Source organism: Anastrepha obliqua, chromosome 6 (assembly GCF_027943255.1).
Source record: "Anastrepha obliqua isolate idAnaObli1 chromosome 6, idAnaObli1_1.0, whole genome shotgun sequence".
Lineage (NCBI taxonomy): Eukaryota > Metazoa > Arthropoda > Insecta > Diptera > Tephritidae > Anastrepha > Anastrepha obliqua.
The window spans coordinates 71,408,885-71,434,906 of NC_072897.1; the positions used below are offsets into that span (position 1 = coordinate 71,408,885).

A 26,022-nucleotide genomic window follows, 5' to 3' on the forward strand; every position below is an offset into this window, starting at 1 on the left:
CGCTGCTCTTTTTTCATTTGTTGTCACTTCCCATCTTCTTACTACTTCTCTCACTTTGAGTTCGGGCATTGCTACTGCTACTTCTAGTGAATTAAACTATACTAATGTTTATGCTGATACTGCCAGAGAGGCCAAGATAGCGGCAGATAGCCACTGGTGTTAGTGTAACGACGCCGACTTCTGCACCCACTGCATCTCTCAATTATGCTACGGCTGCCGTTGCTAATACTAGCACGTCGATTTCGCCCACTCTCACTGCTTCATTAGCTTAACATATGCTGATGCTGCTCACACCAACATGTCGACTGCGGAAGCCTATTTAAGCAATTTAACTTCGCGATCAAACGAATGCTCAAACTCCGGGGACAACTATACAAGGGCGATGGGGTATAAGTAATAAAAAATCACGGGAAGCCATGATTGGTCTAAATTCTAGTACTGAGCTAAATGCCGGCGCTATGAAGAAGTGATTACATCTTGCGTCCTTTAAACTGTCTGTTACTGAGGACAATATAATTTCTTATGTTGCTAAAAATTTAAGTATTGATAAAAATTAAATTTTTTGATATTCATAGTTAAAAAATAATTTTGAGCTATGGGCTCCTCCATCATTATTTGACCAAATTTTTCAACCATCTGTTTGGCCTACTGACGTCAAGGTTCGCCCTTTTAAATTTTACAAAGAGACGATCTTCCAGACAAGAAAATATAGCTACATTTGGTAGTACTAGTATCACTGAATTAGCTAAAGATTTATTTTTAAAATATGGGTGGCATTCATACTAAGTCAGAGACTATTCGCACTCGTGGCGCCTATTTGGAATTTGATGTCAATATTTTTGTTGAAACCGGTTTGAACGCAAACTTTTTTGATGAAGAATATTTCGAATCGAATTCATATAATGTATTTGGTAAAGATGGAAATGTAGAAGCACGGGTTGCTCTTTAGGGGGTGGAGTTTTCATATATCGCTCTTAAATGAAGACCCCATAAATTGTGTGTTTGTAAAGGGATCATCTCGCTATGGCCCTTAACATTTACTTCTCTCATACATCCCGGCTAATAGTAATTTTGATCTTTATAAATCACATACAGGCAAAATGGTTTCCCTTGTTCTAAACAAGGTTGATGATAACCATATTAGTGTTTTGGGGGGATTTTAATTTTCCGAATGTTGTTTGGTCTACTAACTTCTGCAAACATGGTCTAGTACCAACTAATATCACCTCACCAATTGAATCATATGTTATTGATAATCTGTTTAACCTAGACTAAGTACAAATAAATTCTTTTCAAAATGAACTCAATCGAGTTCTTGATGTCATATTCGTAAGTGCTAATATTAATACTTCTGTCTCCGAATGCTTTTCGCCCTTCTCGCCTGCTGATAAACATCATGCCAATTTATGTATTGCTTAATGTTGAGTTTTACGAATTTGCGAGTAGACGAGACATTGCTTTCAATTTCTCCTCTTGTAACTTTTCTATGTTCAACAGCATTTTACGTGACTTTAAATGGAAATATTTGCTTTCTGGTTTAGATATTGTTGAGTTCTATTCTGCTTTAACTTACTTAACACTTCAAAACTTAAAAACAAGCTGGATAAACTTCATAAACTATTTTTCAAAATTACCAGCAATGCTTAAAAAAATTCAACTGTTTAAACAATTTTCTGTATAGGAACTATATATTCTTAGGATTGAAGAGAATATAAAGTCGAATTCTAAGGCCTTTTGTCGGGTTGTTAAATTTAAAAACTCAAGCGTTGGAGTCCCTTCTGTGGTGTCTTTTAATAAGAAATATGCTACTACACATGCGGATGCAGCCAACTTGTTTGCCGATTTTTTCAAATCTAATTTCACTCAGGGTGGTGCAAAATCGTATCTATACCTTGTTTTTTTGGACATTGAGCATGGGATCGTGATATGTGCAAATACAGGCCGATCTCGAAGCTTTCTATTTAATCCAAACTTTTCAAAGGCTTTGTAAAAGATAAGATGCACTTTGCGACTAAGAATTTAATTTCGCCCAATCAGCATGGATTTGTCACGGGTAGGTCTACAGTTTCCTACCTAGCTGCTTTTGGTGAATATTGTTTTTTAACTTTTGCTGAAGGCTTTCAAGTTGACTGTGTTCACATGGACTCTTCTAAAGCATTTAATAGAGTTTCTCATACAATTCTATTACGTAAATTAGCCTTATTTGGTTTTCATTCTGTTTAATGGTTCAATGGTTCTTTCAATCGTTGAAGTCTTATTTATCCGACAGACGATGTGTAGTAATGATGGAGGGTGAATGTTCGGATCCTTTCATTGCATCTTCATGGGTGCAGCAAAGAAATATATTAGGACCTCTACTCTTCGTTCTATTTATATTATTAATGATATTAGTACTTGTTTTTCGTTTTCCAATTTTCTTCTTTACGCTGATGATTTAAAAATATTTTCTGCTATTAGAAAAACTGAGGATGTTCCTATGTTGTAATCAGAAATTAATGCGCTCTTTCGCTGGTGCAGTAACTCTGGCATTTCTCTAAATATCAAGAAATGTTGTCATGTTACTTTCGCCAAAACTCAAATTGTTTTTCAATTACCTTATAGTATTGCTAATACTTTACTTCAATCTGTTCATGAATTGAAAGATCTTGGGGTGATCTTTGACTCTCATTCTTTATTTAATAGTCACATTAACTTTGTTGTATCCGCTTCTTACTCAATCTTAGGTTTAATTCGGCGTAGTAGCTCGAAGTTTTCAGAAATTACGTTTTACTTCCTTTATTCGCTCTAGATTAGAGTGTGCAACATTTATCTGGAGGTCTTTCACCAATTTGCAATTGACAAAATTGAACGTGTACAGAAGGTGTTCCTTAAATATACTATCAGGTCGTTAAAATTTTCAAATCCTATCCCTTTCTATAAGTCTCGTTTGATTTTAATTAACTTAAAGTCTCTAGAGAGCAGAAGGTCTCTACTCACACTGTCTTTCGTTTATAGTACAATTAAAAGAGAAATTGGTTGATCTTCCCTATTATGTAGCATTCCTTTGCGTATCCCTACTAGATCTCCACACAACACTTATCCATTTCATCATAGTTGCTTAACACGAATTATGCGCGTAATGCTCTAAGATAATTCAATGAGATCTCGATTTCTATTCCGCTTCACTTTTCTGTGTCACAGAATGATTTTTATGAAACTCTAACCTTTTTTTTTTTTGAAGCTCATATCAGCTCCAAGTCTATGAAAACTAAAATTATGTTTTAGACTTGAAATAAACATAGAGCCGCTTTATTTTTGATGGCAAACAGTAATTTATTGTTAACATTTCGAAAAGTTTAGAGCAGTTTGTTTAGATATACCTATGTCTGTAATTTCTAACGTCATTTTAATTGCTAGTTGTTGTTGTAGCAGCATAAACATTCCCCATACTTACATACGGGGAATACTGCTGGAGTGACAGTCCTTGGCCGGATATAAATCCAGGTTGTTTCGGTAACATAGAACCGACTGTCGTGGAAACGGCTAGTCTTAAAGGTTATAGTGCGCGTGGGTCTGCGTGTAAACACAGAGAACAAGATGTATATGCGCTTCGCAAAGAAACTGAGTAATGATGCACACATTGAAATCGATGGTGAATGCATTCAGAGGGTTGACAAATTTAAATATTTAGGTCCCTTCATCAGCAGTAATTCTGACGCTTCCGTGGCAATAAATGACCGAGTAAAAGTGGCAAAGCCTTTACACACATAAAATTATTTAAGTCTCGATTGCTATCAAAAGCTCAAAAGATGGCAATGTAAAGGGTTTTTCAATAAGGTCGGATTTTGATGTTGGTAAGACGTTGAAATGGAACAAAATGGCGTTTGCTGTGTGGCACGTAGCGCCGTCCTGCTGGAATCACATGTCGTCTAGGTCCATATGGTTCAATATGGGCCATAAGAAATGAACACTCATTTTGATAATAAAGTTTTATCATTTGAACGTGCTGTTCAATCGTGTAACTTGCCATGATGATTTGGCATAAACAACTGAATAATAAACAAAAGATTTGACAGAAATAATATAAATCAACTTGATCTTACCACGTTTACTTATAATCTGAGAGTTTCTCAATAATATACAGGGTCCGGCACTCGAAGTGTAAACAACTTCAAACCGCTCGCGCAGCTGATGCACGGGCATCAGCTATCTGTTACTTGACTAAAGGGGTTAGGTGGGTTTGAAAATTTCAAAAAATCGATTTTTTTGTTTGTCTTATTAAATAGTATAATATGTTTAAAATATTCTCCTAAAATTTCAAATTGATCCGAGTAAAATTCTACGAGATAGACCCTTCAGAAGTTCCGCCCATCAGGCCATGTCAGTGCAGCGTTTCGCAGGTATACGCGTTTATCTCAAAACTCGATTTTTTAAGTCGGTGGACACGATTTCTCGAAAAGTTATGAAGCGATTTTGTTCAAATTTTGCACACATCTTTGGAATAACATTATCAAGTTATTGAACGAAGGATTTTTTTTTATTTTTATTACAACTAATTTTTTCGAACTAACACATGACGAAAATTTGACCAAAAAATGTGTTTTTTTGTTCAAAGTCTGTCAAAAATTCAAATTAAATTTTATTTTTTTTTCCTTCGTCCAGTAACGAGATTTATCCATGTACTAACGAAATATTTTTGGTTTTTTGATTTTAAATGAACCAATAATGAGTAATGCTGTCCACGGCAAGAGCATTTTTTTGTGAGACGTTAAGGGAGATGAGGTACCAACGGCTGAGTTTTCGGAATTTTTAAATAAAAATTTCACAAAATACTGTTTAAATATGTATCTTTGATATGCTGAATTGTTTAAATAAAATATATGATTGTATATATTAAAAAAAAAATAGTAAAAATACCCTTTTTTTGAACCTCTGTAACCCACCTAACCCCTAAATGAAAAGTCCAGAGTATTGTTTACAAGCGCGCGGAAGCATTTTGCTGAGAGTAAACGCGAAAAAAGAAAATCAGTAATGGATTTCAAACGTAATAGTGTGGAAAATCACAACCAGCGATTGTTCGTGAGCTCGAGCACCTTAAGGGGTTATATACCTTGTGAGCCCGAAAAAATGGACGACTCTCATAATTTTTTTTAACACGTTGGCTGCCAAAGCCTTTTAAGAATTTTGATCGTTCAGTAGCAGTGTCATTTAACAATTTTGGTCACCTGAGGCCAACAACTTATTTATGTTCTTTTTTGTTTCTTAGTGCCTAAAAATAAGTTTTGACTACTCGCGACTTTATTTAGGTCGCTAATTTTGCAGTTATAATGGTTTTTTTGTGTCGCACATTTTCGTGCGACATGGCCTGGGAGATCATAAAACATGTTGTGGGGCCACGTCTCACGAAAATGTGCGACAGTAATTTTTTGTAGTTTTTGAGTTGTATTTGATATTTTTGGTTTATTTTACTTAGTTTTCCACCAGGAAGCGAAGGCAACGAGCTTTTGAAAAACCTCTTGCTGTTATTAATTACAACAAAGCCAAATTAGGTGTTGATATATCTGATCAAATTACCGCCTACGCCACCAGTCTCAGAAGAGGTGTTAAGTGGTACCGCAAAGTGGCTTTTGAACTGTTACTAGGAATCTCTGTCGTAAATGCCTTTATAATATATAAAAAGGCTACAAACAAACAAATTTCAATAACCAAGTTCCGGCAGGAGACTTCAAATGCTTTGTTGGACTTCATGTATCCAGAACCCATAACAAAAGGAAAACATTTTATAGAAAAAAGAAAGAACGACAACGGAAAAACAATAAGGCGTGCGTGTGTATTGTGTTATGCCATGTCAAAAAAATCTGCTGATAGAGTAACAGCCAGAAAGAGCTTGAAAAGGACCACCACGTACTGCCCAATAAACCGCAACTATGTGTAGAATGTTTTCCTAAATATTCCCACCAGAAAAATTAATTTTCGCACTGATCTCCATTAAAAAATTGAATTTTTAATTTTAAGTTTATTGTTTTTCTACTGATTTCCATTTGAATTTACATACATATATGTATATTTTGATATTTGTTTTGTTCATAAATGAATTAATTTTTAAAAAAATTAATAAAAAGACAAATTTTAATTTACAACTTTTTTATTATCCAAAAAAATACCATTAAAAATACACAACGGCCATGGGAAATACACCAAAATGTTCACCATAGGCCAGAGAATCCAAATTCTATGTAAAATTCCATATTAAAATGTACAAAAATGCATTGGAAATTCGATATTACATTTTATAATAATTAATAAGAGGACACACGCTTCTGTTATATGAATAACTAGCAAACCCGCGAACTCCGTTTCGCCACCAGATGGCCTCGTTTTTTGCAACATTTCGTTTAGGGATTAAAAGATGAAAAAAAAATTATTTTTTTTTGTTTTATATTTGAAAAGGAAAAATTGTATTTCATTTATCCGTTTCATTGAAGTGCCTTTTGGCAAACCACATGTTTTGTTCTTTGGTATGACGTTAACACAAACAAAGCGGATGGTTTCCCAACTCGTGGACACGCAACATATAGCTGCCCATGTCAAAAGAATGATTTTCTAAATTTATCCCGCAAACACTAAGCGATTGGCTTTGCGACTTGTTAATTGTCATTGCGAACCGGAAATTGCAATCGTTTAAATTCAAACGGCAGATCAGTCGGAATCATTGGTATTCGAGAAATACATACATTTTCACCTGCGTAATGGCATTAATAATGGTTGCCTCAATCAAATTCGGCATAAGTCTTTTCCAACTCCGTTGAATAATTTACTACATCATGGGGATTTTTATGGAATCAACGAATTTGTATGTCACCAAATCGCCATCAAATGGTGAATGGTGAAATTCAGTGCGTATACATCATTATTCTTTGCGGCGAGAATTGCTCGTTGACTCAACCAAGCATAATTTTGATAATTTTCACTAATGTTTGGGAAAACATTTTCTATAAGAGCTAACTGAGAGTCTACAAATCGGCAAAAGTCGTTGGTAAGAGTAATTAATTCAGCTGTCGCATCATCTGGGACTTTTCCATTTCCAACAGCTAACAATTGTTTGGAAAATTGTGGAGCACTTTGTTCATTTTGAAGTTGAAGTCTCATATTAGTGGTTAGCGATAATGTTTTTACGTTATTCCACAAAATTGATGCCTTCAGGCAAGCATTAAATTTATCTGCAGGCGTTACACGGGGAATTACTGGCAACGTCTGCCTGAAATCGTCTGCCAACAATATGATCAAGCCGCCAAAGTTGTTATTTCAGTATGAAGTTAAGTGCTTCAAGTGATTTCTGCAATGCAAACGCTAGGATGCAAGCAGTAATCAGTGTTGCAATCATATCGAAACGCTGCTCGATTCAAATCAGCACTTGATAATTATCTTCTTGTGCGTTGAAAATAATCTACTTCTTGAACTCTGTTATTCGCTCGACGATTTCGCATTGCCAACCGAGCCGTTTCACGGGCTGCCTCGCTTTGTTCTTGTGATTGAGAAGCACGAAGTCGACCCATACTAACGCGGCGTTCTTCACGGGCATTTCCTTGTGCTTCTTCAGTCGTTTCATTCGCAATGTTTCGTATCCTTCTTGCATCACGGCTTTGCCGGGAAAGATTCGATCGTCTTGGTCGCGGCATTGATAATGATGATTCAAAGAGAATACAAATTACTGTGATTATATATTTCTGACAAAATTTATATTATCAAATTTTCTACTTAACCATAGACAAAATTACGTTTAGCTGTCATTTGCGTATTTTTTTCCATATAAGATGCGTTTTTGTTATACCACATTTTATACGGAAACGCTTTCGAATGGAATAAAAAGTATCCTATGTCCGTCTCCTGGTTCTAAGCTACCTCTCCACCTAGTTATTATCTAGGATTATTTTATAATCTAAGATTTTGGGAATGAAATTTTGTATGTGAAATCTCGCTTTTTAATTACGGATTGAGAGTTAAGAACGAAAAGGTAAATCATCTACCATACTTATATGTGAACGTATTATTACGGGTGGACAATTGTATCAGCAATTGGATTCTCTATGCTAGAAACCAGGATCATTAGAGCTAATATGGGCAATATGAACAGAACTAAGAGGGCTTGTAGAGTACTCCACAGGGAGGAGTATTATCTCACTTCCTTGGTTATGTGTGATTAGCAAAATCTTAATAAAACTTAATAGAGGTGGGGTAAAAGTGATGACGTACGCTGATGATGTGGTGTTAATGCCATCAGGACTATGTCCTAATACGATCAGTGCGATCAATCAAAGGGCGATAAGGGAGCTAACCTCTTGGGCTACAGGCCGTGGCCTAAGCTTAAATCCACATAAAAACGAACTTAGGCATTTTACCTTACCAAATATTTATTTAATTTGTCAAAAAACACAACTGACTTTTGACTTAGTGCTAGAATAAACAACAAATTAAGTACAAGTATTAATAAATAAAATGAGCTAAAACTAAAACACAACTTGATTAAAAAAAATATGATTACACTGTGGAACAAATTCAGGTTAGCAAAAGTTAGGTCCATTCTGAGAGTGGCGGGTGAAAATAGAGGCGAAATTAGAAGAGCCGTATCGCGGCGTTTGTTTATGTTAGTTCGAATTTTTTTTTAATCGGCCTTCGAAGTTTGCAGTCAAATGCCGATTTTCAGTATATTGTTTATATGGTTTTTTGGCTATAACTCGTCGACTAATTGATATTTTTTCAATCTGTAAAAGCCAAATTATTGCTAGAGACCTGTGCAATAATTACAATTTTTGAAAAAATTGATTTCGAAAATTTTTATGGTACTTATGAGGCAAAATGTTGGAAAAATTATTTTTTTTTTCATGTTTTTTGAAAATATTTTCAACAAAACTAAGTCTTTTTTACATTTTGTGTGGTCTATAATATGCTTTTCAGTTTCTTCAATAAATGTAATTTGAAAAGAGAATTACGGGATTAAATACTTTGGCAGCTACTTTGACGAAAGTCACAAAATGTTCGAAAAATTAACGTTTTCCTTATTATTTCTTAATATCTGGCAAGCAACTCATTTTTTTCGCTTTTTTTCTTATCTAAAATATAGTTTTCAATCCATGACATAAATATCATGGAAAAAAAATAGTATCAGTCGAAAATTTGTGCGATATACACACATTCATTACATAAAACTAATGTAAAAAAACCCAAAATTCCTAGTAAACACATAGTAATTAAAAATCCCCAAAACCATTAAATAAATATCGATTTCGGTAGAAGTAATTAAAAAGAGAAGTTTCAAGAATTAGGAACATTCCAAAAACAATTAAAGAAAAGGAAATGCTAAGTATGGATTAAAAAAGGGATTTTCCGAGAAGAAAGCATGCTCCAAAAATAATTAAGGAAAAGGAAATTCCCAGAATACAATTAAGAAAGGGAATTTCCAGGAACAATCAATAGCTATTAAAATAATATTTGTAAACATTTGTGTTGCATGCGAACTAATTTTAAAAATAAAGATTCAGTTAAGACTCGAAACTCAGCCGAAGCTGATGTCTTTTAATTTTCGCTCGGTCGTGATAAAATTTGCTATTCATTCTTTTGGAACCTATTTCATTTATTGAGTGATTTAAGTTAAGTGTATCAGTTTCATAAAATTAACAAAAAAAAACATTCTATAATATATATTGTATTAAAAATGTCGGAACCAACATGTAAAATGAACCATTTTTGTAATATTTGTGGACGTTTCATAGTAAGCGATGAAAAATGCGGCAATGTGACTGATTCTTTTTTGGAAATCTATAGACAATATTTCTCGCAAGAGTTTATCAATGACGTAAACTATGCCCCTAAAAAAGTTTGCTTTAATTGCTATTCAATTCTTATGCAATGGAAAAGTGAAAAGAAGAAGGCTATGCCTTTTGGTGTACCAATGATTTGGTCAGATAATAGCCCACATCAAGAAGAAAATTGCTATGGATGTACCAACTACAATAAAACTTTGAATAGAAGGAAAACAAAGAATAAAACTTATGTAGCAGTGTCAAGTGTCCAATTACCATTACCGCACTCAGAATTCGTTCCAGTACCAACATACCGAAGTACTGATCTTCAAACAGGTATCAGTACTACAACCACCCCTGCCACACCCATGGATTTCTCCTCAGAATTCAACCCTGGTGAAGGTACATCAAATAAAACATCAAAGGACCCAATCCTAATAACACAAAACCAATTGGATGGAATTGTTGCAAATTTGTGTTTGACTCAGAAAAAATCAGAACGACTGGCGTCATTTTTGAAAGGAAATAATTTGCTGACGAAAGGTACAAAAGTAACAGCATATCGAAAACGCCAAAAAGAGTTACAAAAGTTCTTCAATGTCAATGATGCAAAAAATTTCGCTTATTGCAACGATATTGAAAAGTTAATGGAGGCGATAGGGTTAACCTATAAAAAAGATGATTGGCGTCTCTTTATCGATAGTTCACTAATCAGCTTAAAAGTTGTGCTTTTGCACAAGACAAATAGAATGCCTTCTGTTCCGATTGCGTATAGCACTGACACTAGTGAAACTTTCGATAAATTGAAAGACATTCTGGAAGTAGTCGAATATAACGAACACCAATGGCGCATTTGCTGCGACCTCAAAGTAGTTTCCTTGATTACAGGCTTAACAGCATCTGGCCGTCCAAAATATCCGTGTTTTTTGTGCGATTGGGATTCACGATACGGAGAAGGTATTAAAGGAAGAAACCAGTACAAACAACATAACTGGAGTAGTCGAATTGGGCGAAAATGGCCTAATGACAATAGGCTACACGAAAGTCTTGTTCCTGAAATGAAAATTGTGTTGCCGTTGCTCCACATTAAACTTGGCATTGCTAAAAATTTTTTTAAATGTATCGCAAAAAGACCAGCAGTATTCAACCGCTTGAAAGATATTTTCCCAAGACTAAGTAAGGCCAAAATTCAGGAAGGGGTTGTTAATGGTCCCGACATACGGAAACTAATGAGTCGTCAAGATTTTGAGCAAGTTCTGACAGACCGAGAATTAAATGGATGGCTCGCATTGAAAGCAGTCATCAAAGGACTTTTGGGTAAAGAACGTGAAGAAAACTACAGGCAATCTGTTGCAAACATGTTGGCAGCTTTCGCTGAAATTGGGGTTAATATGTCATACAAAATTCATCTCTTGCATCAGCATCTTGAAAAACTCGCTCAACAGTTGCCAACTGAATCTGATGAGCAAGGCGAACGTCATCACCAAACTGCGCTTCCATTTGAAATAAGGTAACTATAGAGTGTGCATATTTTGAATTCCTAGATTTTTCTAATATCTTGGTCAGAGTGCACAATTTAAACATGTTAACGATTGAAAACTATTTTCGTTTCAGGTACAGAGGAAAGAAATCTCCAGATGCGATACTCGCTGAAATTTGTTGGTGGTATAAAAACACCTTTGAAGAAGAGGAAGACGAGGAAACAGAGGAAGAAGGGGAAGACACAGATGAAAATCCAGAATATCTGTTGGACGAAATAATCGATCTCTCTGATGATGATGACGATGACCAAGACATTAGAGAGAGCAGTGATGTTGATCCACAGCCGCCTGCTAAACGGCAGCTGGCCAAATTATTAATTTAATTTATTTTATTTTTCTACTTAAAACTTTTCATTATTAACATTTCAAAATTATATTTTTTTCCATATTTTTATATTTTCTTTTTCTATGTTTCTTCAAAACCAACACTGAACAAAATTGGTAAATAAAAAATGAGAAATAAATTAATATTAAGCTCAAAAAACGCAAGTTTTGTATTATGACTGTATGCCTAAAGCGCAAATTGTCGACTAAGACAATTTTTTTTCAAATTACATTTATTTAAGAAACTGAGAAGCATATTATAGACCACACAAAATGTAAAAAAGACTTAGTTTTGTTGAAAATATTTTCAAATAACATGAAAAAAAAATAATTTTTCCAACATTTTGCCTCATAAGTACCATAAAAATTTTCGAAATCAATTTTTTCAAAAATTGTAATTATTGCACAGGTCTCTAGCAATAATTTGGCTTTTACAGATTGAAAAAATATCAATTAGTCGACGAGTTATAGCCAAAAAACCATATAAACAATATACTGAAAATCGGCATTTGACTGCAAACTTCGAAGGCCGATTAAAAAAAAATTCGAACTAACATAAACAAACGCCGCGATACGGGTCTTCTAATTTCGCCTCTATTTTCACCCGCCACTCTCAGAATGGACCTAACTTTTGCTAACCTGAATTTGTTCCACAGTGTTATATTAGCGAAATAAATTATGCAACAAAGAAAGTAATTGATTTTTAGTTATTCTAAAATCTAGCGATATGGTATTCAAGAGCAATAGGTGCATTGGATTCGACATTCGTTTTGAATATCTTGAGATAAAAAGAGTATGAGCTTCGTGAAGTCCTCGCCGGAATAAGAAAGTTAATGCGTTGCAAAAGAAATCCACAAGTAATGTCACCTTGAATTAAATTAAACACAAAAGTGTGCGATAGAATAGACCTTTTGGCCTCAACCAAAAACTCTCTCACTTGCACCTAGTGCAAAGTACATAGTGATAATTCTGCTCTTCAAACAAATCCGGAAATTAAACATTGAAGAACGGGTAGGGAAAGCAGAAATTGCTTTGTGTGTCTGTAAATGTTGCTTTGAAGAAAATGGGGTCTTCAATGTAAGTATACATTATAGATGATAGATATAATAATATAATAATAACTTATGATCATGGCAGTCTATTATTCCGACATACTCAGTACACCTCGGAGAGGACTGGGATTATGTACCGATGGTAATATTTAATAGGAATTTTGCCACCCTCTTTCCATCTCAGGAGCAATGGAGTAAGGGATCCTCACTAAACAACTTCAATACTGCAGTCTATACAGATAGCTCTAAAATGGACTGGACTGTGGTGTTGGAGCAAGTATTTATTCTCCGTAGTATGTATTCATATTCTCATGCACTTAAGATTTAAAAATCTGTACGTCTTCCTGACGCCTTCAGGGTCTTTCAGGCGGAAGTACTAGCAATCGCGAAAGCTAGTGGAACAAAGTAGGAATAACTTTACCACCTTAAGTGAAAAGCATAACGTAACCTTAGTATGGGCCCCCGGAAAGTAACGAAAGCAGATAAACTGGCAAGAGGGGGGGTCTGCGATAAAAAACGTGCTTGAGGAATCGGTATTCACACCACTGGATGTAATCAAGAATAAAATTTCCCTAAAATACCTCCGGATCGCGGATTGTAGATGGATAGACCAGACCACATGCAGAAACAGGCGTCTCCACAACACACATTGTCACAGTTGTAAGCAACCGGAGAAAAAGGAAACAATCTTCCATTTCTTCTGTGGAAGGAGACAATGTCAACCCTTGGTAAACCACTGTTCGAGAATCTCGAACAACTGTCTGGCTTAGACGTCAACAACCTAATAAGGTTCTTAAACTGAACATAATGGATAGAGTGGTGCTGTAAATAATTGGTAAGCAAGTTGGTAGCGAGGATGTGGCAACAAAATGGTGCGGAAGCGCTAGTTGGACTCCGGGTGAATCACATCTTCACAAGTTTAAAACTGGCTAGGTGTTTGCTTTGAATATTAGAATTCTTTGATACCCTGTCTTCATTTGCACTTTTCTTTAACGATTACGTACAGATAGACATTATCATTTCGCCCAACAAAAATGTGGTTCTAAATACAACGCAAAACAAGTAACTGCTGTTGAGTGACTGTATTAGATACAAGAGTCGTAGGAATTGGAGTTAACGGAGCAAACGTAGAAATAACATTTGAAGTAGACCTTGTAGCGAATGAATATCTTATAAAAATATATTAATTATATACCTTGACTTTTAAAATAGTTCTTTCATCTCGTTTCTTGGAGTCGTAGAAATAAAATTAAAAGTAGACCTTGCAGTGAATAAATATATTTAAAAAAATTTTATTAATATATACCTTGACGTTTAAAATAGATCATTCATTTCGTTTGCTGTTGTCAACAATTTGACAATGTCGGATTATTGCTTGTACTTACGTGCTAAACATTTTTTTATTTTATTGTTAACTTTTTATTTTCAGATATTTTTTGGTACAGTACAGTCTCGTATATATTTAACGGCTGATTTATTGGGTATCAATTGTCATACTGGCATGTCTTGCTTGTTACGGAAATCTGTAATCGATGAACTAGGTGGTTTGAAAACATTTGGTTGTTATCTAGCCGAAGATTTCTTTATCGCCAAAGCCATTCGAGACAAGGGATGGAAAATGCGCATAAGTAATCAACCGGCATTGCAAAATAGTGGAATTTGTGATGTAAACAGATTCCAAGAGCGCCTCATACGTTGGGCGAAATTACGCGTAGCCATGGTACCGACAACAATACTGTTAGAGCCTCTCTCCGAGTGCATGGTATTAGGCGCCTTAGCCTCATGGTCTGCATCGTTACTATTTAATTGGGATCCATTAGTATTTTACTTAGTGCATATACTCGCGTGGTTTCTTTCAGATTGGATATTACTTTCTATTGTGCAGGTAAACGTAGCTTGCAATTGAATTACAGTGTGTATGCATACAATTATATATTCATTGTAGTATATGTATACCTAACAACATTTTTATTGCTTCACAGAATGGTTCATTGACATTTCATAAGTTTGAGTTCGTCATTGGTTGGCTTTTTAGAGAAATAAGCGGTCCTTACCTATTCCTTCATGCGCTTTGGAATCCAGCTATTAGATGGCGCAGACGAACTTATAAGCTTCAGTGGGGTGGAATCGCCTATGAGTTACCAACAAGCAATACGAATATGAGTACAAAACGTTTACTAGTATCATAGCATAAGTTGATGATGCCTAATTATCAGCATCTTAATTTTAATACGCAAAACAATAGTAATAGTACGAATATATTTTTTTGTGTAAAGTTAGGATCGCCTTTTTAAGAATTTTACGTTGATATAAGGTATATTTTGGTTTAAATGTATATCTATATGTTGAATCGGAGTTTCTTTTAAGAAGTACCCTAAAAATATATAAATGTAAGTGAAAAAGAAGGAATGTATGAAGTATTATTGTAAGTAGTCTAGCTGTAAATTTTGTAATGCGTAAAATAATGACGTGTAACGTAAAAATCAATCTTAACAAATGCTAAATAGAAACAACGTTACAGTAAATATTATTAAATTCATAATATATCTTTGAGATGGCTGACAAGTTCGAAGCCCAATGTACTTGAAGCATGAAAATTGTAGTTTTATTTTTTAATATGTTTTTGTTTTAACACATTCCCGCCGGCGACCGAATTTGTAATTCTCGGCATCTGGCAGCTCTGTTACTCCAAGATTGTTTCATCGGACGGCGCCGTTATAACCGTAATTGAATATCGTTCAGTGAGCACTGCCGACTATGCCTGCATTAGATGCAAACTATTTCTCTCCTTTTGTTCAGAAAACCGTTAAATTTGAAAAAAGCCAGTGCTGAAAGGACCCAGTTTGTAGGGTGATTTGTAAGTTTGTAGAAATCCCGTAGCTTTTAAGGCATTCGCCGTAACCCGAGTGGTGTAAACGGGCACATCATCCTACAGAATTAACTTTCGGTAGGAGTAGTACAGCAGTCGGATTCCAGCTTTAACTATCGCTATAACCCCATCGCCAAAAAATGTGAAATGATAATTTTAACAATGCTTACTATTTTTTGCGATTCTATTTAATAAAGGCAAACCCTGGGATTGAGAGAGTTGTCAAATGTATCAATTACGTGTTTGCTGGATATTGTGTTTAAATTGTAATTCGTTTATTTATGTATTATTCGGCAGTCAATTAAATGTTTTTGATATTGACAACCTGCAAAACAGTATTGCGATGTTTCAACAGGAAAGCAAGAAAAGAGAAAAAGACATAAATACTATTGTCAGCATAAAGTAAGCATTAAGCACTAAGAATAGAATATTTGTCTGGGATTTGACGGGTGGGGTGTGTTTGACAAACTAAAAAATCACAGCAATATTGCAGATCGTGGTGCTGCCGAATTATTACAGCTCGAACACACCCTTGTGTTGGCTGGTGTTTGCGCTTAAACACTCCAGCTGCAGCAAATCCAAATTTAAGCTACAATGGAAATGTTTTAATAAAAAAGCATTTTTAAAAAACTCCATCTCTGGTTAAATTTATTAGCAGATTTTAGAGATGAGCCACATATAATAGATAAAATGGATGAACTCTTTTTGACCGATCATCTAACTAAAACTGCGATTCCAACGATTCCTCTATCGCTGAAAGTCTCCATTTTTTGCTTAATAAAGTGTAAAATTGGTGAGGAGAAAGAAGATTTTAAGCTAAACAGTTGAATCAACAAATCAGAGGAAATACTTATATTTTTGTTTGTGTAGAATACCAAATATACAAAACAATGTGTGTCTAGTGGGAAAATAGCAACGGCAAAAAACACAAATTTAGATTGATGCAATACTTGGAGAAGCACAGGGAGTTAGCCCACGATAGTTGTAGAAGAAAAACTGTTAAACTTTACTTTTAGAGGTTTGTCAATAACATTACAGTATACAATTTGCTACTTCAGTTTAGCGAAATGGGAAAAGAGCATGGGTAAACATGAGGTAAATATATTTCAAATTATTGATCATTTAGTCCGTTCTAAACATTTATTCCGAATATAGGTAGAATCAAAGTCAAGCAATAGTCGCAAGACTTCAGAAATGCTGTGGGGGGAAGCGATATCAGCTCACCAATTATTGGCCAAAAATCGAGCGACCTTGATGACGGCGTAATGACCACAGTGGCAGTTGTCAATCAAAAAAGAAGTTGGAAAGGTACTGCTGAGCGTTCCCACGACAGTCGGTTCTACGTAACTGGAACGACCCGGATTTATATCCGGCCAAGGACTGTCACTTCAGCAGCATTCCTCGTATATGTATGGGGAATATTTATGCTGCTACAACAACAATAGGTAGTGCTGAGTTAAGAAAATTTTGTTCTAACATTTTATTTACATTTTTGTTAGTAAAGCCTGGATTATTATCCGCCGTAGCCGAATGGGTTGGTGCGTGACTACCACTCGGAATTCACAGAGAGAAGGTAGGTTCGAATCTCGGTGAAACACCAAATTAAGAAAAACATTTTTCTAATAGCGGTCGCCCCTCGGCAGGCAATGGCAAAGCTCCTCATAAAAATATCTGCCGTTCGGAGTCGGCTTGCAACTGTAGGACCTTCCATTTGAGGAGCAACATCAAGACGCACACCACAAATAGGAGGAGGAGCTCGGCCAAACGCCCAAAAAGGGTGTACGCGCCAATTATATAGGGTTTTTCAGTAAGAGCGCTTCAACTTTTGTACTTTTTTGAATAAAACACAAACGGTTTGACTTTTTTTACTAATGTTTTTTTTATTATCGAGTTTGAACATATACATTTAAATATGAAATTCGATTTATTTTGCATGACCACCGCGTGCACGTTTTACGAAGTCCAATCGTTGAACACAATTTTCGACCACTCTTTTGCATAAATCGGCCGAAATTCCAGGAATTTCGCGTTCAATATTGGCTCTGAGCTCACAAATTGTCACCGGCTTGTTACTGAAGACCAATGACTTCACATAACCCCAAAACGGGACGGCTTGTTGGACCGTAAAATGGCCGTAATGCTCTTAAAGAAGCAGCAACAGAACGATTATTTTCATAAAAAATTTGCACGATTTGCAATCGTTGCTCAAGTGTGTAGCGTTCCATGATGAAATGTATACTAATGAAGTTTACAAATGACAAGCGAAAAATGAAAAATATTGCGACGTTCGCCCTCCCTATCGGAAAAAAGTTGAAGCGCACCTATTGAATAACCCTATATATATATACATATATATATATATATATATATATATCTATGTTGTTGTGATTTTAACAGCATAGGTAGCCCTGTCTGTGTAGGCATATCATCGGTCGTCTTCGTCTAGCTCATCTAGGGGTAGGCCCAGGAAACATGCTGTTTCGACAGGTTGGGTCTAGAGGGAGAGGGGGGTTAGATGAGTCGGTTTGAGGGGGCATGTGAAGAGGTGGTTAGTGTCGTGCGGGGTACCTTCACATGCCGGACATGTGTTTGGTATGTCTGGGTCGATTCTGGATATGTAGGAGTTTAACCTGCTACAGTATCCAGAACGTAATTGTGCCAGTGTTACACGAGTCTCACGGGGAAGCTGGAGCTTTTCGTTTGCAATAGGTGGTGGTTGGACTCCGATTACGGCATTCACAGGACGAGAGTTCATGAAGGTGGTAACGGTCTACCCGTGGATGTCGTTTATTGACTGTCTAAATACTGTCCGGTCCAGTAGGTTGCGGTCAATTTTGTCCTGGATTTCGTCAGCGTAATCTAAGAGGTGTCTCTTGACGTGCCTGGGAGGCGGCTCAGGCTCAAGCAGGTGTCTGCAAGGGTGAAACCTGCGGTAACATCCCAGCAGGTACTGCTTGCTGAGCAGTTTGTTGTGCTCCGCTACTGGGAGCATTTGTGCCTCGTTATGTAGATGTTGAATGGGAGACATCAGGAGGCACCCGGTCGCTGTCCGAATGGCGGTATTTTGACATGTCTGTAGCTTTCTATTTTCCTGCTTTTAGATATTCGTTTTTATTTTTATTTCTTGCATTTATACAAGTGCGAAGGATAGAAAATCGTAATAATATAGTAATTTGTAATTAAAGAAAAGTTGCGGTGCTGTAAGTGCGGCGGCATTGTTTCGCACTGCGACCGAGCTTTATAAGATACTGTTAGGGAAAGAAAATTTAACGTTTACCTCTCTTTATAATGCATTATTTTCTACAGGTTTCCGCTGGGGAACCGCAAATAACGTCACCTGTTACTCCAGAGGACTCACTGCCAAGTCAGCGACGTATACCGAAGAGTAAAGTCTGCAATCCAGAAGAGACAAATTCCAAAATGGTACGCCTGCAAGAACGAAGATTTATATTGGCGGCAAAAAAAGTCTAAACACTGAGGAAAAGGAATTCTATCGACGATAGAAATGCTGATGCATTGGAGATATAATAATAATAAATATAATAACTTAATAGTGTCAAATATTTTAAATAAATTATATAAGTCATTATATTATATGTCATTAAGTGCATATGTATGTCAGTGAGTGCGGACGTGTTTTTTTATCCTCAGTTTTTACTAAGCTGTAATTGTATAATTGAACAGTTAATAATTGGAAAATTTGCGATTATGAAGCAGTGAAGCAAGAAAAAATAAATAGCTATTTAATAAAATCATCAAGCCCTGTTTATGTGGACTAAAAGTTGATTGCAACCAAGCTGAAATTCAATGTGCCCTTTTTGTAATCAGTTCTAATCAAAAATTCTTTTTTATAAATTGTGCTACTATCCGTCAGACGTCTATCCGCTATCCTCCTCCGTCAGCTTGGGACGATCATAGCGTAATATTTACCCATATGTCGTCAACAAATACGCCCGCATCACCAAATTTGAATGCGAACATTTCACCGTATCAACAAGTGCCAGAACCAGTATCAGAAAGGAAATCTGAAATCAGCCTACAAAGAGTTCCGACAGAAAACGCTGCTCTTCGATTCGAGAATGCTCGTGCCATGGATGCAATTAGTTATCTTCAAGCTGATAAGTAGTTATTGCCTTAAATGCGACATTAAAGAAATGCGAAAACATGAAACTGATATTTTGTCCTCTGCCCTTGTGAAACTAAGTGCTGAGGTGAAAGACCTGCATGTTTGTGTTCTAGCTTGTGAGTGTCAAGCAAAATTGCGAAACCAAACCAAAAATGCGAAAATCAAAGCAAAGAAACGAGAGCCTCTGGTCCTTATTTTGATTGAATGTTATCTTCGACTGTAGTCGAAAGTGCTGATCGAACGAATTTTCATCTTGAGATAAAAAGAGTATGAGCTTCGTGAAGTCCTCGCCGGAATAAGAAAGTTAATGCGTTGCAAAAGAAATCCACAATTAATGTCACCTTGAATTAAATTAAACACAAAAGTATGGGATAGAATAGATCTTTTGCCCTCAAGCAAAAACTCTCTCACTTGAACCTAGTGCAAAGTACATAGTGATAATTCTGCTCTCCAAACAAAGTAGGAAATTACACATTGAAGAGATTCGCTACCGAGCTGTCAAACCGTACGGTCGCATTTAATTCGTTTGTGCTCTATACTTGCTTCTTTCTGTTCTGCGCTACTTAACCTAAGTTTGCTTTTTAAAATTTTTTCCACGTGCTTTTTTTTGTATTTCATTTTAAACTTTAAACTTACAAATTATTTTGAAAAAACGTAATATTCCATCAAAATGCCCCCCGGGGCCAACAAGCTGGGGGATAATAGGTTTGCACCTTTATCCTCATCTCCCAAAAGCAAAAGGAAAAAACCGATAACCTCAACTCTGGATGTATTCCCGGAATTACCTATAACCAAGAAGGATGATCCTAAATATCTCGTTTTAAAGTCTCAGGATGACACTAAGCCGATCTCATCCACATCTTGTTTTGCTGTCTTCAAAGGTATTCAAACTATTAGTAAAGACGTTAACAAAATCACAGCTCTTCGAGATGGTAGTCTACTAATACTTGTCAAAAGCCAAAAAATTGCTGAAAAGTTTTTGTCAACTACATATCTTCCTGGCGCTGGTGCTGTTGTATTTTCACTCCATGACTCTCTTAACTCAGTAAAGGGGACGATATATGCTCCATTCATTTGCCAACTTGCCGATGAGGAAATAATTGATGGTCTTAAAGATCAAGGCGTTACTGCAGTTCACAAATTCACCAAATTAAACAATGGCTCGCGGGCACCTACTGGCGCTTTATTACTGACATTCGATAAATACACTTTGCCTAGTCGTATTGAAGTGGCCTGGCGAACACTAGATATCCGTCCTTATTATCCTAATCCCATGCGCTGCAGAAATTGCCAGTTGCTAGGTCACACGACCAAACGCTGCAACAACAACCCATCTTGCGTGATCTGCAATCTTCCCTCTAACCATTCCTCCCCCTCTGATTGTACTAGAGTTAAATGTGCTAATTGCGGTGGTGAACATCCTCCTTCTTCTAATGACTGTCCAAAATTTGTCCAATCTAAAGAATTACTCAAAATTAAAACTATTCACAAATGCTCCATAGGAGAAGCCATCAGTCTATATAAGTCTCAAACTCCTACTACTCCTTCACCATTTTCTTACGCAAATGTAACTGCTAACAGCAACATCGATTCTTTAAATACAAATTTCACCAAAAATCAAAACAAGCTAACCTCAAATGACTCCAACCTCAATATTATAGTTAAAACTTCAAGCCATAACACCTTATCTAATACCAACAGCCGTACAATCTCTACAGACTTCTCTTATACTCCATCTCCCTCAGTATCTTCCTTAAATAACTCTCCTTCCACTCCCTTCTCTCCTCTCTCCCTTTCTTCATCTCCTGACAATAATTTGCCTCCCGCCTCTGTGCCTTCTCCATCTACCGTTCCCTCCTCACAGATCCCCTCGCTCATGGAAACATAAATCCTTACACTATTTTTTCTTTTCTCTTCATGATGTTAACAGTCCTTCAATGGAACATTAACGGTTACATAAATAACTACTTTGAACTTGAAATATTAATTAAAGAACACAACCCCTCTGTCATATTACTAAATGAAACACATATAGTAAACAATTTAACAGCTTATACTCCAAAACCGTACATTGGTCACTTCTATAACCTTCCGTCTAACACATCAAGCAAGCAAGGTATCGCAATCCTGATTAGAAGAAACATCCCTCATAACATTCTCCCTACACCTCATTCTAACATCTCGTCCATTTCCCTTGAAATTTCCTCCCCCTTTAAAATGATTCTAATTTGTGCCTATTCCCCGCCTCAGCAAACATTTACTTCAGCCGATTTCCTTAACCTTCTCCCCCCCTCCTCCTCTCCTTTCTTACTTGCTGGTGATTTCAGTGCCTGGTGTCCGCTTTGGGGTTCTCCCTTAATTAATACCAAAGGCCGCGCAATTGAAGACGCTCTACTTAGCTCCGACTGTTTTGTACTTAACGATGATCCCCCTACACATTTCTCCACTCATTCCACGTTTACTCATATTGACCTTACATTCTGTTCTACTTCACTCTCCCCCAAAGTTGATTGGCATCGTATTGATGATCTTCATGGAAGCGATCATTTTCCTATCAAAGCTAACATTTCCCACCATAATTCAACTTTTACTAAACCTAGAATATTCTTCAAAACCTCTTCAGCTGACTGGCCTAAGTTTGAAGGATTTTGTTTGAAATACTCAGATAAACTACTTCCTTCTAATAATATTAATCAAGAAACTTCCAGGATGCAAAAAATTATAAGATCTGCAGCCAACCAATCCATTCCACAAACCTCTCCTAAGCCCCGCAATAAAAACCCTCCTTGGTGGGATAACGAACTTTCCTCGCTTAGACTTCACAAACAACAAACTTCGCATTATTTCAAATATAATCGCTCGCCATCAAATCTTGTAGTATGTAAAAAGCGAATACAATTTTTAGAAGGAAAACAAAGTTAGCAAAAATTTCAGATTTTCTTTTCAGACTCTCACCTCCAGCATAAATTCCTCTTCTGATCCCAAAATGATCTGGAGAAACATAAAAAGACTATCTGGTAACCTGACTTCCTCTCCTATCCCCTCCCTCAACTCCTCCCAAGGCACTCTACTATATCCTCAGGATATAGCCTTAGAGTTCGCCACTTATTTTTCTAACATCTCCTCTGACTCTAATTTCTCACCTGTATACTCTTCTAACAAGAAATCTATTCTCTCCCATAGTTACTTACCCCCTCCCTTATCACATTCAGCCAAATATCTCGACTCTGGGGTCGAATCGTGACAGTCGTTAACGAAACTACAATCGTTCGAACACAAATAACGTGAGTCGATAATCGAATGAACGAGTTGGGATCATAACAGTCGGAAGAAGATGTATCGTAATTGTAATTTTGTTTATCGATTATTTTTCTCATCTTCTTCGTTTTTTTAAGTCACAATAGAATTTGAAGTGTCAAAAGAAACCGCAGAAAGTAACGAATATATAAAAAGTTTAAATGGATCCGAGTATTTTCTTTTATTTAAGTTCCAGCGATGAAGAAAATAATGAAAGAGTTGTGCGAAAACAACTTCGAGACAAAAGCAATCCGCTAGCATTATCAAACAATGCGTAAGTACTTTATATATGACGAAAAATAGGTAATAAAATATCCTTCGCTTACAGGTTTATCCAAAGGTTTCGCTTAAGCAAAGAAGCATTTAATTATGTTTTAAATAACATAAATATAAATTGCCAAGACACAAAAGCTGTTCCGGCGGTGCTCCAACTGGCTACGTGTCTCAGCCTACTCGCAAGTGGTGGCTATCAGCATGCAATAGGCAATGACTATTTGATAGGAATATGCCAGAGCACTGTCTCGAAATTAACGGGCAATGTTTTGGAAGAAATTGAAGCCAAATTGTGTCCTAAACATATTAAATTTGAGCCAGATGATTCGAGAAGGTGCAAAGAGTGGTTTGTTGAGAACTATCAAATTCCAGGAGGTAAATTCAATCCATGTTTTAGCTGTGAAAAATTTATTTAATGTTCGTTTTTTAATAATAGTGGTTGGATGCATTGATGGCACCCACATTGGACTACAAAAGCCCACGGTCAACGAGCATATGTATTTCAACAGGAAGGGTTTTCATAGCATAAATGCGATGTTGATGAGTTTTTTAATAAAGAGATGGAATGTTACTTTAAGGTTGTTTCTGTTAGATTTGCGACCACACTACGAAAATTTTGGCAATAAACTGCCAATATGGGGGTGCAGCCCACGACTCATTCATATGGAAGCATTCAAACGAACGAATGGTTATGGAACATCGTTTTTTGCACAATAGGAGTGACAATGCCTGGCTGCTAGGTATGTGTTATACATATATAATTACAATTGATTTAGATTGTGCTAAATTACGTGTTGTTTGTTTTTAATAGGGGACTCTGGATATCCACTTGAGCCGTGGTGCATAACTCCGTACAGAAATCCATCGGACGGATCAGGTGAAGCAAGGTTCAATGAAATTCATTCCAAGGCACGGTGCATCATTGAACGAACTAATGGTGTACTGAAAGGTCGGTGGAGAATCCTAGAATACAACAAAAGAGGAAGATATGATCCTATAAAAGTGGCTAGGTTTGCGAATGTGTGTGCAGCGCTTCACAACATTTGTATACAATTTAATGTGAGCTTTACAGCAACAAATTCAGAGAGTCAAACCGCATCTGACATAGTGTCTGGAGAAGGCCAGTATACTAGAATCGGCCAAACAATCAGAGATCAAATTAAAATCTCGTTGATGAACTCGACATAACCATCTTGTTCTCATATTGTACTATTATGCTTTTGAAGTATAATGCTAACCGACCTAAATAAAATAAAATAACTCGAAACACTAATGGATACTTATTCAAAATCAATTTCATTTAATGCTGTTTTTTACTCCATTTAAAAACGTAAAATTTAGTTAATTTAAACTTGAACAAAACCTCAGCTGGAGTTAAAGCCCTCTGCTGGTAAGGTCCTCCGCCTGTCTGCCTTTTTGAACTTTTGTTGAAGGACAACTTTCTTTTCGCATTATACTTCTGATCTGCGTACACCTAGAAAGAAACTAATAAGTTTCATTTTGATAACATGATTATAATATATGTACTAACTTTTTTCCACAACTTCGCATTTTTTATTCGCGGTCCTTCCGCATTTAACTGCTTGCTGAGCTCTTCCCAAAGTCGGTTGGCAGTCGACCTTCCTTGTGCACAATTCGGCAAGGAATTTTTGGCCAAATCTGTGTGCTCACTCATGAAATGAGCCATTATATCCTTCTGCTTGCTGTTTAATTTATTACAGTTTGTCCTGAAATTATAAAACTTCATTTAAAGTTACACAATTTACATATATTTTAGTTATTCTTACATTTTTCGTTAATGCTTTGAAATTCTGCGCAATTACGTTTATAAAAAACCGATCGAATGACAATTCGAACGAACGAGTTGTTCGATTACTCGATGACGTTTGTCATCATACCGAATAACGATAGCGATGACACGTTCACGACAGTTATAGTCCGATTTGCGTTCTTTTACGTGACGAATTGCTCGTTCACGACTGTTACGATTCGGCCCCTGATTTGTCTTCAATTGAACTCCATCTTGCCCTGTCTTCTGTGAAAGGTAAAACTCCTGGCTTAGATAAAATTTCCTATCCCATCATCAAACACCTACCCCCTCTTCTCCTCAATAGACTCCTTAAAAATTACAACAATATTTTTCAAACCTCCATCATCCCTCAAGTCTGGAAAACCAGCGCCATCATTCCAATTTTAAAACCGTGCAAATCTCCCTGCGAAGTTACCAGCTATCGTCCTATTTCTCTTCTTCCTTGCCTAGGTAAACTCTTAGAAAAAATTGTTGCTACAAGGCTTTCCTGGTTCCTCCAATTTAATAAGCTTATTCACTCTAATCAGGTTGCTTTTAAAAAAGGCCAAAGCACAATCGATGCTCTTTTGTACCTTGACCACTTCATTTGTGATGCTCTATCTAACAAAAACCACGTTTCCCTTCTCTCGCTTGATTTTGAAAAGGCTTTTGACCGTGTTGGCATACACGTAGTTCTAAGACAATTAATTAAATGGAAGGTAGGACCCCGTGTTTTTAATTTCGTAAAATCTTTCCTTTATAAACGTAAAATCAAAGTTCTTATTTCTGATACATCTTCTTCCACACTTCCCTTAGATAACGGAACTCCTCAGGGATCTCCGTTATCAGTTATTTTGTTCACCATAGCATTTGACGAAATTAGTTCTATTCTATCAAATTTTCCTAATATATGTCACCAGCTATATGCTGATGACCTTCTTCTATTTTCCAAATCTTCCGACCTGAATTCCA

General features: G+C 36.3%; 1 protein-coding gene and 1 long non-coding RNA gene across 10 annotated transcripts in view; both read left to right on the plus strand.

The window, feature by feature from the left end:
* Positions 1-26,022, plus strand: part of LOC129249790 (ceramide glucosyltransferase-like) — a 176,015-nt gene that overhangs the window by 112,961 nt on the left and 37,032 nt on the right. For 8 of the 9 annotated variants that reach the window (XM_054889423.1, XM_054889424.1, XM_054889431.1 and 5 more), the window contains 2 exons: positions 14,126-14,581; positions 14,679-15,275. The exons of the other annotated variant lie outside the window; for it this stretch is intronic. In XM_054889423.1, coding sequence (XP_054745398.1) covers positions 14,126-14,581; positions 14,679-14,885 — 663 coding nt within the window. In that variant the 3' untranslated portion in view covers positions 14,886-15,275. Of the gene's footprint in view, positions 1-14,125; positions 14,582-14,678; positions 15,276-26,022 lie in introns of those variants that run through there. 9 annotated transcript variants of the gene reach the window in all.
* On the plus strand, positions 23,189-23,778 carry LOC129249793 (uncharacterized). Its single transcript, XR_008582727.1, has 3 exons — positions 23,189-23,262; positions 23,317-23,636; positions 23,698-23,778. It is a non-coding gene; the product is annotated as an uncharacterized LOC129249793 (long non-coding RNA).